Source organism: Macaca fascicularis, chromosome 14, assembly GCF_037993035.2.
Source record: "Macaca fascicularis isolate 582-1 chromosome 14, T2T-MFA8v1.1".
Taxonomy (NCBI): domain Eukaryota; kingdom Metazoa; phylum Chordata; class Mammalia; order Primates; family Cercopithecidae; genus Macaca; species Macaca fascicularis.
The window spans coordinates 59,686,270-59,699,717 of record NC_088388.1 but is presented as its reverse complement, the minus strand read 5'-3'; the positions used below and the strand labels follow the sequence as shown (position 1 = coordinate 59,699,717).

At 51.9% G+C, this 13,448-nt stretch overlaps 1 protein-coding gene and 1 long non-coding RNA gene across 3 annotated transcripts; both read left to right on the top strand.

Moving 5' to 3' along the window:
* Positions 1-3,233: 3,233 nt before the first annotated feature.
* Positions 3,234-7,576, top strand: LOC107127328 (uncharacterized). The gene is made up of 3 exons (XR_006692230.3): positions 3,234-3,499; positions 5,191-5,370; positions 6,992-7,576. It is a non-coding gene; the product is annotated as an uncharacterized lncRNA (long non-coding RNA).
* A 1,238-nt stretch (positions 7,577-8,814) lies between these two features.
* Positions 8,815-13,346, top strand: SMPD1 (sphingomyelin phosphodiesterase 1). Of its 2 annotated transcripts, XM_005578810.4 has the most exons (6): positions 8,815-9,273; positions 9,751-10,523; positions 11,571-11,742; positions 11,970-12,046; positions 12,247-12,392; positions 12,549-13,346. In XM_005578810.4, the coding sequence occupies exons 1-6, from the start codon at positions 8,962-8,964 to the stop codon at positions 12,956-12,958; spliced, it is 1,890 nt and encodes a 629-aa protein (XP_005578867.3). In that variant the 5' UTR covers positions 8,815-8,961; the 3' UTR covers positions 12,959-13,346. The 2 variants fall into 2 exon arrangements, 1 of the variants encoding a protein (XP_005578867.3); XR_012423438.1 differs by lacking the exon at positions 11,970-12,046.
* The last annotated feature ends 102 nt before the right edge of the window (positions 13,347-13,448 follow it).

Genomic DNA, 13,448 nt, shown 5'->3' with positions numbered 1-13,448 from the left:
AAAAGGTGCTAGACTCTCAGTTAATCTCTTCAGGATTGGGAGGGCCCGGAAGAAAAAGATCTATCTGTGTTATTAGACATTCTTTACAGATGTAAATTTTCCCCCATTAAGGACAACTTTGCAGGGCCATTTCAAAGTGGCCAGGGGAGGTGGCTCATTCCTGTAATCCTAGCACTTTGGGAGGCCAAGGCAGGCGGATTACCTGAGGTCAGTAGTTCGAGACCAGCCTGGCCAACATGGCAAAACCCCATCTTTATTAACAATACAAAACTTAGCCGGCCGTGGTGGTGGGTGCCTATAAACCCAGCTATTTGGGAGGCTGAGGCAGGAGAATCCCTTCAACCCAGGAGGGGTAGGTTGCAGTAAGCCGAGATCACCCCATTGCACTCCAGCCTGGGCAACAAGAGTGAACCTCCATCCCGCCCCCTGACCAAAAAAAAAAAATATATATATATATATATATATGGCAAAGAAACAAGTTTTGGGGTAAATATTTTTATTTTCTTCTTTGTCATGTAATTTTATGCTAGAGTCAGACTGAAAAGTCAGTCACAATATATAGGGTCAAATAAAACCCATCTGATGAGAATTTATGGTTTGTAGGGCATGACTACTCAGACCCTTTCAATAGGAATTTGGGCAAGATAAGAAAAAATCAGAGGTTAGTCCTCATTAGGAATTGCCTCTTCTTTAAAAACCCACTTGTGACTTCTGCTAATTGGGAGCATATACTCAGGGCAACTTGAATCTTCGCTTCCAAGTGCAGTCTTCAAACTTGGCCCAAATAAACTCTCTACAAATAAGGGAGGAGACCACCCCTCATATTCTCTTATGCCCAATTTCTGCCTCCAAAGAAAGAAGAAGTAAAAACTAAAAGGCAGAAATGAAATCCACACGCAGACAGCCCAGCACCACACCCTGGGCCTGGTAGTTAAAGATCACCCCTGACCTAATCAGTTATGTTATCTATAGATTACAGACATAGCATAGAAAAGCACTGTGAAAATCCCTGTCCTGTTCTGTTCCATTCTAATTACCAATGCATGCAGCCCCCAGTCACGAACCCCCTGCTTGCTCAATCGATCACGACCCTCTCAAGTAGAGCCCTTTAGAGTTGTGAGCCCTTAAAAGGGACAGGAATTGCTCACTCCGGGAGCTTGGTTGTTGGAGATGTGAGTCTTGCCAAAGTTCCCAGCTGAATACAGCCCTTCCTTCTTTAACTCGGTGTCTGAGGGGTTTTGTCTGTGGCTTGTCCTGCTACACTTACATTAAGTTTGCCTTAGATTTTTCCCTTTAGGTCGACATTTCCCAGAAGTTTTAATCAGATGAAGAAAGCTCCCAGAAGGTTTATTTCTGCATCTATTGAATCTGAAATATCTTCAGCTTAAAATAATTGTTATACCAACTCTGGTGTTCTGAATGGATCCCCACACAGCAAAGAATAGAGCCAGAATGTTGCATTTGTGAAAGGAAAATAAAAACTCAGGACCCCAGTTCACTATGCCAAAAGGAAAAAAATAAACTGAAAACTGAATCATGTAAAAAGCTGCCTTTCCTTTTGTTCCTAAGCAGATAGCTACAGAAAAAAAGTTAAATATTTACAAAATTAGCCGGGTATGGTGGCACATGCCTGTAATCCCAGCTACTCAGGAGGCTGAGTCAGGAGAACCACTTGAACCCGGGAGGCGGAGGTTGTGGTGAGCCGAGATTGCACCATTGCACTCCAGCCTGGGCAACAACAATGAAAACTGTGTCTCAAACAAAACAAAACAACAAAAACAAAAAACAAAAGGCTAAATGTCTCCACACCATATTTACTTTATCTTATGTAATGTGCCAGACAAATACATAATTGAGTATTTCCCTACCTGCTCCTTTTCTCTTGAGACATGTGGATTACCATACCCTTCCTCTTTCCCTCCAGTTCACTTTTCCCCTTTAAATATTGAAGCCCTCAATATCATCTTTGGAGAAAGCCATAGGCCACAGACTGTTTCTGTGATTCCGTATTTATTTCTTCCAGCCATGTCCTTAACCTTGGCAAAATAAACTTCTAAATTGAGACCTGTCTCAGACATGTTTTGATTGACACATTCAAATTCCAGTTCCAGCATTTACTAGCTAGCTGTGGGATCTTGAGCCACTTACTTAATCCTACTTTCCTTCTCTGTAAAATGGGGATAATTATACTCCTGACTTTGTTGTGGGGATTAAGTTAATGCAGAGTCCTCAGAAAAGTACCTGTAGAGGGTTATTTGGGCCAAGGGCCAAGGTTGAGGACTGCAACCCAGGGCACACTTGCAAGTTGTCTCAGGGGAGTGCTCTGGACAACAAAAGAGGGGCTCACATTTGTAAAGAATAAAAAGATGAATTAGGAGAGGAAGTGATTACAAAAGTTGTTCATCAGGAATTCTCATTGTTTACAGAAATAACACTGGTTATACATTGGTTAGTGCTTGGCTATACATTGTTGAACTATCAGGTGTATGGCATTTAATGGCTACTTAGCATAGCAGGTGGTTTCAAAAGATAATTACTTAGCTCAAAGAAGAGGGAGAGTGACTGTTGTTACATTTTAAATGCGTCTCTGGGCCTGATAGTTTAAAGGGGCTCATCTTCCTCAGATAAAATGGTTTTTGTTTTGTTTTGTTTTTTGCATAGTACATAATCTTCAAAATGCATGGTAATGATTACTGTGAGTACTCTATCTGAGATGATGTCCCCAAAACTGGGGGGAAAAAAACACTTGTAGAAAATTATCAAAGGAAAGAACTGACAGGACTTGATAGCTCTGAGGATCCCTCAGAAGCACTTGCCAAACAACTTAGGGTTTAATTGCTGTTCTGCCACTTAACTTCTTTGTGCTTCATCCTATCTGTAAGGAGGGGTAATAATAGTAGTTGTAGTTGTTAGGCAGGAATCTAGGCCCAACATGGCGGCATTACCTGGTGTAGCAGGCCTTTTGTTAAAGACTCCCTTCACCCTTGTACACACCCGCAGACTTACATGCGTCAGAGTTCTGGCTGGGCAGTCACACTCCCCCATGACCTGCAGCTCACCTGCATTCCACAAGTTGGTAAACAGCCATTTCGGTTGACAGTTTCCAAAGACCCCTTCCTCATGACCCTTACTCAACTCCTGCCTTAGTAGTTTCAAGACCCCCCAGGCCCTGTTTGCACAACCAGCTTCCCTACCTCTCAGGCTATAAGAAGCCCCTACCCTCCTCCCTCAGTGCAACTTCCTCGGCCCACACCTTTGGACCGAGGAACCTCGCCCACGAGTCCTAATAAAGGCCATTCTCACTGCCATTTGCCTTTTGTCTTCATTCCCGGTTTGGCTCCAGCCTCAGTTTACCTTTACATTTGGTGCCGAAACCCGGGAGGAGACCCCCTTCCCAGACCCCTGCCGGGTCGGGCAGGCTCTCCTCTCCCTGAGCCGGGATCCCCTCCTCAAGCCTGGAGCCGTCTCACCAAATTTGACTCAATCCGATCACTGCTGGGTAAGTTTTTCCCCCGTCCTGAAGGCTCCCTCCAGGAGTCCCTGTCCGAAATGTGCGGCCACGTCAGGGGCTCTCTCTGGTCAGCTGTGACCTCAGCACTGGGGACTAGGAGACATTCAACCTCCCCGGAAGCCACTGTACCCCGCACTGTGCGTGGCAGTGGGAGGACGTGCCCATTGCCTCCAGACTGCCCGCCTTGAGACCATGGGAACTACCCAGTCCAAACCAAACCGAAAATCTCCTCTGGGGTGCCTCTTGGCGAATCTCCAGACTTTAAGTCTCAGCCAAGACATAAAACGAAAGCGGCTCATTTTCTTCTGTACAATAGCATGGCCACAATATAAATTGGATAATCAGTCTCAGTGGCCTGCAGAAGGCACTCTAGACTTTAACATTCTCACAGATCTGACCAACTTCTGCAAGAGACTAGGCAAATGGTACAAGATACCCTATGTTCAGGCCTTTTGGGACTTGTGTTCTCGCCCAGATCTCTGCGCCCAGTGCTCGTTAGCTCAAGTTCTGCTCGCAAAGTCTCTTCCCTCAAGCAAGGAGAGGGATGATTCCTCCTCTTTTTCTGAGCCTCCTGACACCCTATCCCGGCCACCCCTCTGGTCTCCTGCCCAACCTCCTCCTTACCCTGACCCACTGTTATCCCCATCCTCGTCAACGCTTCCCCACCCTTCTCCCCCTCCTGTGCCCTTACCAAACCCGACAGATTCTGTCTCCCCTACCTCCACCTCCTCCTCTTCCTCGCCTGCATCAGCCCATACTCGGTCCAGGACCTACCTCCTGTGTCCCTTATGAGAGGTGGCAGGCGCCGAAGGAATAGTCTTGGTCCATGTGCCGTTTTCATTGGCAGACTTATCTAAGGTTGAGGAGCATGCAGGCTCCTTTTTGGCCAATCCTACTCATTATATCAAAGAGTTTAGGTATCTATGCCAGGCATATGATCTCACCTGGCACGACCTTCATGTCGTTATGACTTCAACCCTGTCTGCTGAGGAGCAGAAACGCATCCTAGCGGCAGCCAGGCAGCATGGTAACCAGGTTCATTTAACTGACCCTGCCATGCCAGTCGGCACCGAGGCAGTGCCCTCGGCTGAGCCCAACTGGGACTACCAGGTAGGGCAGGTAGGATGCTGCCGCTGAGACATGATGGTTCAGTGCCTTCTTGCTGGCATGCAGGCAGCCTCTAACAAATCAGTCAACATTAAAAAACTAAAGGAGGTAGTCCAAGGTGCAGATGAAAATCCGGCTGTTTTTCTTAACCAGCTGACTGAGGCACTTATTCAGTACACCCACCTTGACCCTGCCTCCCCTGCAGGAGGAACCATCTTGGCCTCATATTTCATTTCTCAGTCGGCCCCTGATATCCAAAAAAAAATTTTTTTAAGGCAGAGGAAGGCCCTCAAACTCCCATCCAGGGCTTAGTCAAACTGGCCTTCAAGGCCTACAACTCCAGGGAGGAAGCAGCTGAGGCCCAATGACAGGCCACGCTAAAACAGAAGGTACAGCTCCAAACCCAGGCCTTGGTAGCAGCCCTAAGACCGGCTGGCTCCAGGAGCTCCCAGAAAGGAGGTACTATCCAAGCGCCACCTGGTGCCTGCTTCAAGTGCGGCAACGATGGCCACTGGGCCAGGCAGTGCCCTAACCCAAAGAAGCCAACTCGCCCCTGTCCAAACTGTTGGCAGATGGGCCACTGGAAGTCAGACTGCCCCGACCTAAGGACGGTCGCTGCGCCTCCACGTGACAACCTCCTCCAGGTATTGGAGGCGCCTTCCAGCTTCTCAACACCGATGAAGATTGAAGAGGCCCAGACTCGGGGACCCCTCGCACTCTCACTGAGCCCAGGGTTATGCTCCAGGTAGCAGGTAAGTCCATATCCTTCCTTATGGACACGGAGGCTACCTACTCTGTTTTGCCTTCCTTCAGTGGCCCCAGCCATCCCTCCACTGTCACAGTCATGGGAATTGACGGCACTCCCTCCACCTACCGCCAGACTCCTCCTCTGTCTTGCCGCCTGGATGGCTCCCTCTTCTCGCACTCATTTCTTATCATTCCTTCATGCCCAGTCCCCTTGTTAGGACGAGATCTCCTCTCCAAGCTAGGGGCCTCAGTTCACTTCCGACCCAACCCCTCCCCACACCTCACATTCCTCTTCCCCCATCTCTCACCTGACAAACCCTGCCAGGCTGACCCCCCACTCCCGTTTCCAGTCCCCATTAACCCTAAGGTGCAGGACACCTCCACCCCGATCATTGCTCAGCACCACACTCTGGTCCGCATCCGGCTAAAAGACCCTTCCAAGTTCCCCTCTAGACCCCAGTTCCCTATCTCCCTTGAACACCGACAGGGACTAAAACCTATCATTACACGCCTGCTCTGACAACACATTCTAGTTCCCACCAGCTCACCATGCAATACTCCTATCCTGCCTGTATGGAAAAGCTCTGGGGCCTATCGCCTCATGCAGGACCTACGCCTCATCAATGAGGCAGTAGTCCCTACCTTTCCAGTTGATCCTAATCTATATACACTCCTCTCGTGCATTCCCCCTGACACCACTCATTTCACTGTTCTTGACCTGAAAGCTGCCTTCTTTAACATCCCTCTACACCCAGACTGCCACTTTCTGTTTGCCTTCACATGGGAGGACCCAGACACTCATATTTCTTCCCAGTTGACCTGGACTGTCTTGCCTCAAGGGTTCCGAGATAGCCCCCAATTTTTCGGACAGGCACTGGCACAGGACATCCTCCTCGGCCCCCTAACCCATAGCACCATTCTACGATACATAGATGATCTATTACTATGTAGTCCTTCCTGGGAGTGCTCCCTTGCAGACACTGCTACACTTCTAAATTTTCTAGGCGACTGAGTTTATCGGGTTACCCCGGCTAAGGCTCAACTTTGCACCCCTTCTGTCACCTACCTAGGCATACTACTCACACCCACTACAAAAAGCCTTACGGCAGATAGAATAAGCCTCATTAAAACTCTCCAGCCTCCTCAGGATGTGGAAGAGATCTTGTCCTTCCTAGGACTAGTAGGGTATTTCAGGCATTGGATTCCCAACTTTGGGATCCTAGCCAAGCCCCTCTACCAGGCTGCCAGGGAGACATCCACCAGACCACTGTCCGACCCCTCCTTGGTTGCCAACTCTTTCAAGAAGCTTCAGGATTGTCTCCTTTCTGCCCCTGCTCTCTCTCTCCCCAACCCCCTTCAGCGCTTTCATCTATTCACCGAGGAGTGCCAGAAGGTAGCCACTGGGCTCCTAGCCCAGCCGGTTGGATCCACATACCAGGCTGTGGCCTATCTCTCCAAGCAGTTAGATCCCACAGTCCAGGGCTGGCAACCTTGTCTGCAAGCCCTGGCGGCTGCCACAGAACTTACCCAAGAGGCCCTCACTTAGGTGGTGGCAGTCGTCTGTGGCCGGTTAAGTCCTACCCTTTCTAAGCCCCTTACTAATCATTGGCTTCTTGCTACTCATAGCTCCCTGTGTCCTCCACTTCATCCGGGACCACATGAAAGAAGTCTCCCAGGTCACTTTCAATCAGATGCTGCTCCACCCCTATACCCGAGTTCCGACCTCCGAAAAACCCCACGATGACCCATACCAGCAGGAAGCAGCCAGATGAACACGTCGCCTCACTTTCTTATTAGAAAGAGGTCGGAATGTTAGGCAGGAATCTAGACTCAACATGGCAGCATTACCCGGTGTAGCAGGCCTTTTGTTAAAGACTCCCTTCACCCTTGTACACACCCGCAGACTTACATGCGTCAGAGTTCCGGCTGGGCAGTCACACTCCTCCATGACCTGCAGCTCACCTGCATTCCCCAAGTTGGTAAACAGCCATTTCGGTTGACAGTTTCCAAAGACCCCTTCCTCATGACCCTTACTCAACTCCTGCCCTAGTAGTTTCAAGACCCCCCAGGCCCTGTTTGCACAACCAGCTTCTCTACCTCTCAGGTTATAAGAAGCCCCTACCCTCCTCCCTCAGCGTGACTTCCTCGGCCCGCACCTTTGGACCGAGGAACCTCACCCACGAGTCCTAATAAAGGCTATTCTCACTGCCATTTGCCTTGTGTCTTCGTTCCTGGTTCGGCTCCAGCCTCAGTTTACCCTTACAGTAGTGACCAAGGGAAACTTCCCCTTCACCTTCTGAAATTCTGCTGAAAAATCAACCCACAAAAAACGGATTAATTGAAGAAAAGGCATACAAATTTTATTAATGTGTCCACGGGCAACCACAGAGTGACTACCCACTTCCCAACTGAGTTCAGAAGCTTATGTGCCATCCAGGCAAAGCAGGTTATGGGAGTGAGGGGAAGAGGAATTCTGCTGAGGGAGAAGGAATGGATCAGGGAACACATTAACTAGTAGATGGTCATGTGAAAGGGTCTGTTCAGGTGTGATTATATTTTTGGTTTTATAGGGAGGGGAAGAAAAAAACAATTGTTCCTTTTGATGGGTCTGGACGCTAGGTAAAGGCTTTGGGAGAAAGGGGGCGGGTGTAGGAAGGTCAGAGAGACCTTGAGGCTTAACTTAGTAAGTCAAACCACCATATTTTGGGTATGGATTTCTGGGCCCCAATATAATAGGTACTTCTTAGCGCTGTTGTGAGAATTGAATATTATTAATTATAAAGTGACTGGATTGGTGCTTGGCACATCGTAAACAACTCCATAAATGCTCGCTTTTACCGTCATGGATACACGGAGGTGGGAGACCCAACTGGGTTCCAGCTCATGTTATTGGTCCCCATGGCTATATGGTCTTTACGGCTTCCTAGTCTCTTCACCATCTCTAAGGTTTGGTTTCCTCATCTGAATCAAAGGTGAATGATTCTCAGGGTGACTCAAGGGTGCTGGTGCCAGTGGCAGAGCATGGGAAATCGAGGGAAGGCACCTTCCTGTCAGAGGCAACACACCCAGTGGGAGGATCCTGCCGGCCCTGCTCTCTCCTACCCTCCTTACCCCAGCTAAATGCCGGGGTCGGTCTGGCAGCTATTCTGGGAATCTGAGCGCGGATTCGGACAAAGGAGGCGTCTTTCACCAACCACATCACATGGAGCCCCAAAGCACAAGCACGGCCTCCCCCGGCTGTGACCTCAAGGCCGAGCCCCTGGTGACCTCAGGGAGAGTCCCCACCCCCACCGCCCTTGCGCCCCGGGGCAGGGCGGGGGGCGTGGAGAGGGGGCGGAATCGGGGCGGTCCCGGGAGCGCCCAGCCCGCTCCGCCTCCGCAGCGTTGACAGCTGCCCGCCGCCGGGAGATCAGCTGTTGGAGATCAGAGGAAGAGGAAGGGGCGGAGCTGCTTTGCGGCCGGCCGCGAAGCAGTCAGCCGACTACAGAGAAGGGTAATCGGGTGTCCTCAGCGCCGCCTGGGGCCCTGAGGGCCAGCTAGGGCCCAGGCCGGTGGGGACGGGACAAACGAACTAGCCCCGTGTAGGAAGCCTGACAATGCCCCGCTACGGAGCATCACCGCGCCAGAGTCGCCCCAGGTCCGGCCGGGAGCAGGGACAAGACAGGACCTTCGGAGCCCCCCGACTCCTTTGGATGGGCCTGGTACTGGTGCTGGCGCTGGCTCTGGCTCTGGCTCTGTCTGACTCTCTGGTTCTCTGGGCTCCGGCAGAGGCTCATCCTCTTCCTCCCCAAGGCCATCCTGCCAGGTTACATCGCATAGTGCCCCGTCTCCGAGATGTCTTTGGGTGGGGGAACCTCACCTGCCCAGTCTGCAAAGGTCTATTCACCGCCATCAACCTTGGGCTGAAGGTGAGCGCTGAAGGGGTTGCAGTGGAGGAGGCCGAAGGGAGTGCTGGGGCTGGGGGCTGGGGCTGATGCTGGTGCCCTGGGGTCAGAATGCATCCCTGATGGAGAGGGTGGCATCTACAATCCGTCACTGAGTTTGCTCCCCTTTGGGGACACCTATGGCTACATGCCACCACCACCCCATTGTGACCTTTGTGAAGTAAGAAAATAATGCAGACAGTGCCTGAGAAAGTCAGCTTGTCAAGCAAAGGCCTCATGCCACAGGCTGCTGAGCTAAAGAGGAAGTGATGGCCTGGTGCTGCCTGAGTTAGAGGGTAATATCTGGAAGGCAAAGGTGTGCACTGAGCTTTCTTCACCATGGTGCACTGAGTCCTGCCCAGCCCCAGTTTGGAAATGGAAGCCCAAGGGGTGTTGGCCAGGGGTTGGCCTGGTTCCTCTGCTCTGCCTCTGATTTCTCACCATGTGCTCCTCCCACTGCAGAAGGAACCCAATGTGGCTCGCGTGGGTTCCATGGCCATCAAGCTGTGCAATCTGCTGAAGATAGCACCACCTGCCGTGTGCCAATCCATTGTCCAGCTCTTTGAGGATGACATGGTGGAGGTGTGGAGACGCTCAGTGCTGAGCCCATCTGAGGCCTGCGGCCTGCTCCTGGGCTCCACCTGTGGGCACTGGGACATTTTCTCATCTTGGAACATCTCTTTGCCTACTGTGCCGAAGCCGCCCCCCAAACCCCCTAGCCCCCCAGCCCCAGGTGCCCCTGTCAGCCGCGTCCTCTTCCTCACTGACCTGCACTGGGATCATGACTACCTGGAGGGCATGGACCCTGACTGTGCCGACCCACTGTGTTGCCGCCAGGGTTCTGGCCTGCCGCCCGCGTCCCGGCCAGGTGCTGGATACTGGGGCGAATACAGCAAGTGTGACCTGCCCCTGAGGACCCTGGAAAGCCTGTTGAGTGGGCTGGGCCCAGCCGGCCCTTTTGATATGGTGTACTGGACAGGAGACATCCCTGCACATGATGTCTGGCACCAGACTCGTCAGGACCAGCTGCGGGCCCTGACCACTGTCACAGCACTTGTGAGGAAGTTCCTGGGGCCAGTGCCAGTGTACCCTGCTGTGGGCAACCACGAGAGCACACCCGTCAATAGCTTCCCTCCCCCCTTCATTGAGGGCAACCACTCCTCCCGCTGGCTCTACGAAGCGATGGCCAAGGCTTGGGAGCCCTGGCTGCCTGCTGAAGCCCTGCGCACCCTCAGGTACTTATCATCCATGGAAACCCAGGAAGGGAAAAAAAAGGTGAATGAAAGTGAAGGGAGAAGGGAACCTGGGGCATTGTCTCTGATTGCTCTAGCATGAGTCCTTAGTGCTCTTCACTCAGCTCCCCTAATCTGACTCCACCTTCCCTTTCTACTCTTTTGCCACACCAGGCTATTTTTTTTTTTTTTTTATAGTTTAGTTTTTGTAGAGACAAGATCTTGCTATGTTGCCCAGGCTGGTCTCAAACACCTAACCTCAAGCAATCCTCCTGCCTCGGCCTCCCAAAGTGCTGGGACTACAGACGTCAGCTACTGCTCCCGGCCCTCCTTTTTTTGGGGGGGGGAGCAGGGATGGAGTCTTGCTCTGTCACCCACACTGGAGTGCAGTGGCACGATCTCAACTCACTACAGCCTCCACCTCCCAGGTTCAAGCAATTCTCCTGCCTCAGCCTCCCAAGTACCTGAGACTACAGGTGCATGCCACCACGCCCTAATTTTCGTATTTTTAGTAGATGGGGTTTCACCATGTTGGCCAGGATGGTTGTGATCTCCTGACCTCGTGATCTGCCCACCTCAGCCTCCCAAAGTGCTGGGATTACAGGCATGAACCACCGCACCCAGCCTTCCAGCCCTCCCTTTCTACTCTTATCTCTAGCCACCCTCCTTCAAAGGTCTGGCAGCATAACCTCTCCATGCCTCAGCTGCGTTTTTGCTCATGTTGGCCCTCTGGAATTGATTTCCCCTTTTTTAACTGCTGCAATTTTTCTCACCTTATCCATCTCATGTCATCTTCCCTCTGTGTGGCCCTTGCTTCCCATTCTAGCTCACTCTTATCCCTCCACCATACTCCTGGAGTCCTCTGCCCTCAGAGCCTTTCTTTTGTGTCACACAGACCCAATAATTAGAACTGTTTGGTCTCCAGCTAGACTGTGAGCTCTTTGCAGGTAGGGAAGATGTCATGTATGCTTTTACCCTCCACCCAAATGCCCAGCACAGGAGGAACAGGATTGGAACAAGTGTTGACCTCTCATGTTTACTTTGTTTCAGAATTGGGGGGTTCTATGCTCTTTCCCCATACCCCGGTCTCCGCCTCATCTCTCTCAATATGAATTTTTGTTCCCGTGAGAACTTCTGGCTCTTGATCAACTCCACGGATCCCGCAGGACAGCTCCAGTGGCTGGTGGGGGAGCTTCAGGCTGCTGAGGATCGAGGAGACAAAGTGAGGGGGAGTGGTGGGAACACAGTGGTGCTGGGGGACAAGCAGGCTTCTGTCGAGCTGGAGCACCTCTGGGCAGAGAAGTCTGATTTTCCTGGCATTCCCAACAAGTGTTCCCTGGGGGTTCAGCTCATGGTCACTGTTGAAAGCCTTCATTCAGTCCCCCTCTCTAGCCAGGGCTGCCTGGACCCCTGGATGCCCTGATTACCATCCTTAACTCTCCCTGCTAGGTGCATATAATTGGCCACATTCCCCCAGGGCACTGTCTGAAGAGCTGGAGCTGGAATTATTACCGAATTGTAGCCAGGTAGGAGGGAGATGAGGGTGGGAGTAGGGACAGGGTGAGTGTCTGAAGGCTGAAGATTCCCTTGAGCATCTCACCATCCCTGTTGTCCCATGGAGTGGGGAGACTCCTCACTAGAACAGGTTGGAGAAAGGGCATCCTATCTCCCCAGATCTCTTCCTACCCCTCCCTGGAATCTTCTGAATGTAGTATTTTCTGGCCAGGTATGAGAACACCCTGGCTGCTCAGTTCTTTGGCCACACTCATGTGGATGAATTTGAGGTCTTCTATGATGAAGAGACTCTGAGCCGGCCGCTGGCTGTAGCCTTCCTAGCACCCAGTGCAACTACCTACATCGGCCTTAATCCTGGTGAGTGAGGCAGAAGGGAGCCTCCTTTATCCTGGAGTTGGTGGGACAGAGGAAGGAGGTTGGAGCCAGAGCCTGCAAAGCATGGGCAGGATGTGTGGCCCCTCCCTGGAGTTGCCCTTGCTCCTTTCCCCTCCAGTCAGTCCCGCTTCCTTGCAGGTTACCGTGTGTACCAAATAGATGGAAACTACTCCGGGAGCTCTCACATAGTCTTGGACCATGAGACTTACATCCTGAATCTGACCCAGGCTAACACACCGGGAGCTATACCGCACTGGCAGCTTCTCTACAAGGCTCGAGAAACCTATGGGCTGCCCAACACACTGCCTACCGCTTGGCACAACCTGGTATATCGCATGCGGGGCGACATGCAACTCTTCCAGACCTTCTGGTTTCTCTACCATAAGGGCCACCCGCCCTCAGAGCCCTGTGGCACGCCCTGCCGTCTGGCTACTCTTTGTGCCCAGCTCTCTGCCCGTGCTGACAGCCCTGCTCTGTGCCGCCACCTGATGCTAGATGGGAGCCTCCCAGAGGCCCAGAGCCTGTGGCCAAGGCCACTGTTTTGCTAGGGCCCCAGGGCCCACATTTGGGAAAGTTCTTGATGTAGGAAAGGATGAAAAAGCCCAAATGCTGCTGTGGTTCAACCAAGCAAGGTCATCCAGTGGAAGAACCAGTCCCTGGGCCCCAAGGATGCCGGGGAAACAGGACCTTATCCTTTCTTGGAGCTGGTTTAGCTGGATATGGGAGGGGGTTTGGCTGCCTGTGCCCAGGAGCTAAACTGCCTTGAGGCTGCTGTCCTTTCACAGCCGTGGAATAGAGGCCTAAGTTGACACCGCCCTGGCAGACAAGACAGGAGCTGTTGCCCCAGGCCTGTGCTGCCCAGCCAGGAACCCTGTACTGCCGCTGCGACCTGATCCCGCCAGTCTGTTAAAATAAAGATAAGAGACTTGGACTCTAGACCCCTGTGTGACTGTACCAATTTCTTCCTTCAAGCAGGCAGGGCAAGGAGATCTTTGGGGCAAGATCGTAACTGAGGCATAGGGTAATGGGGTTGATGGT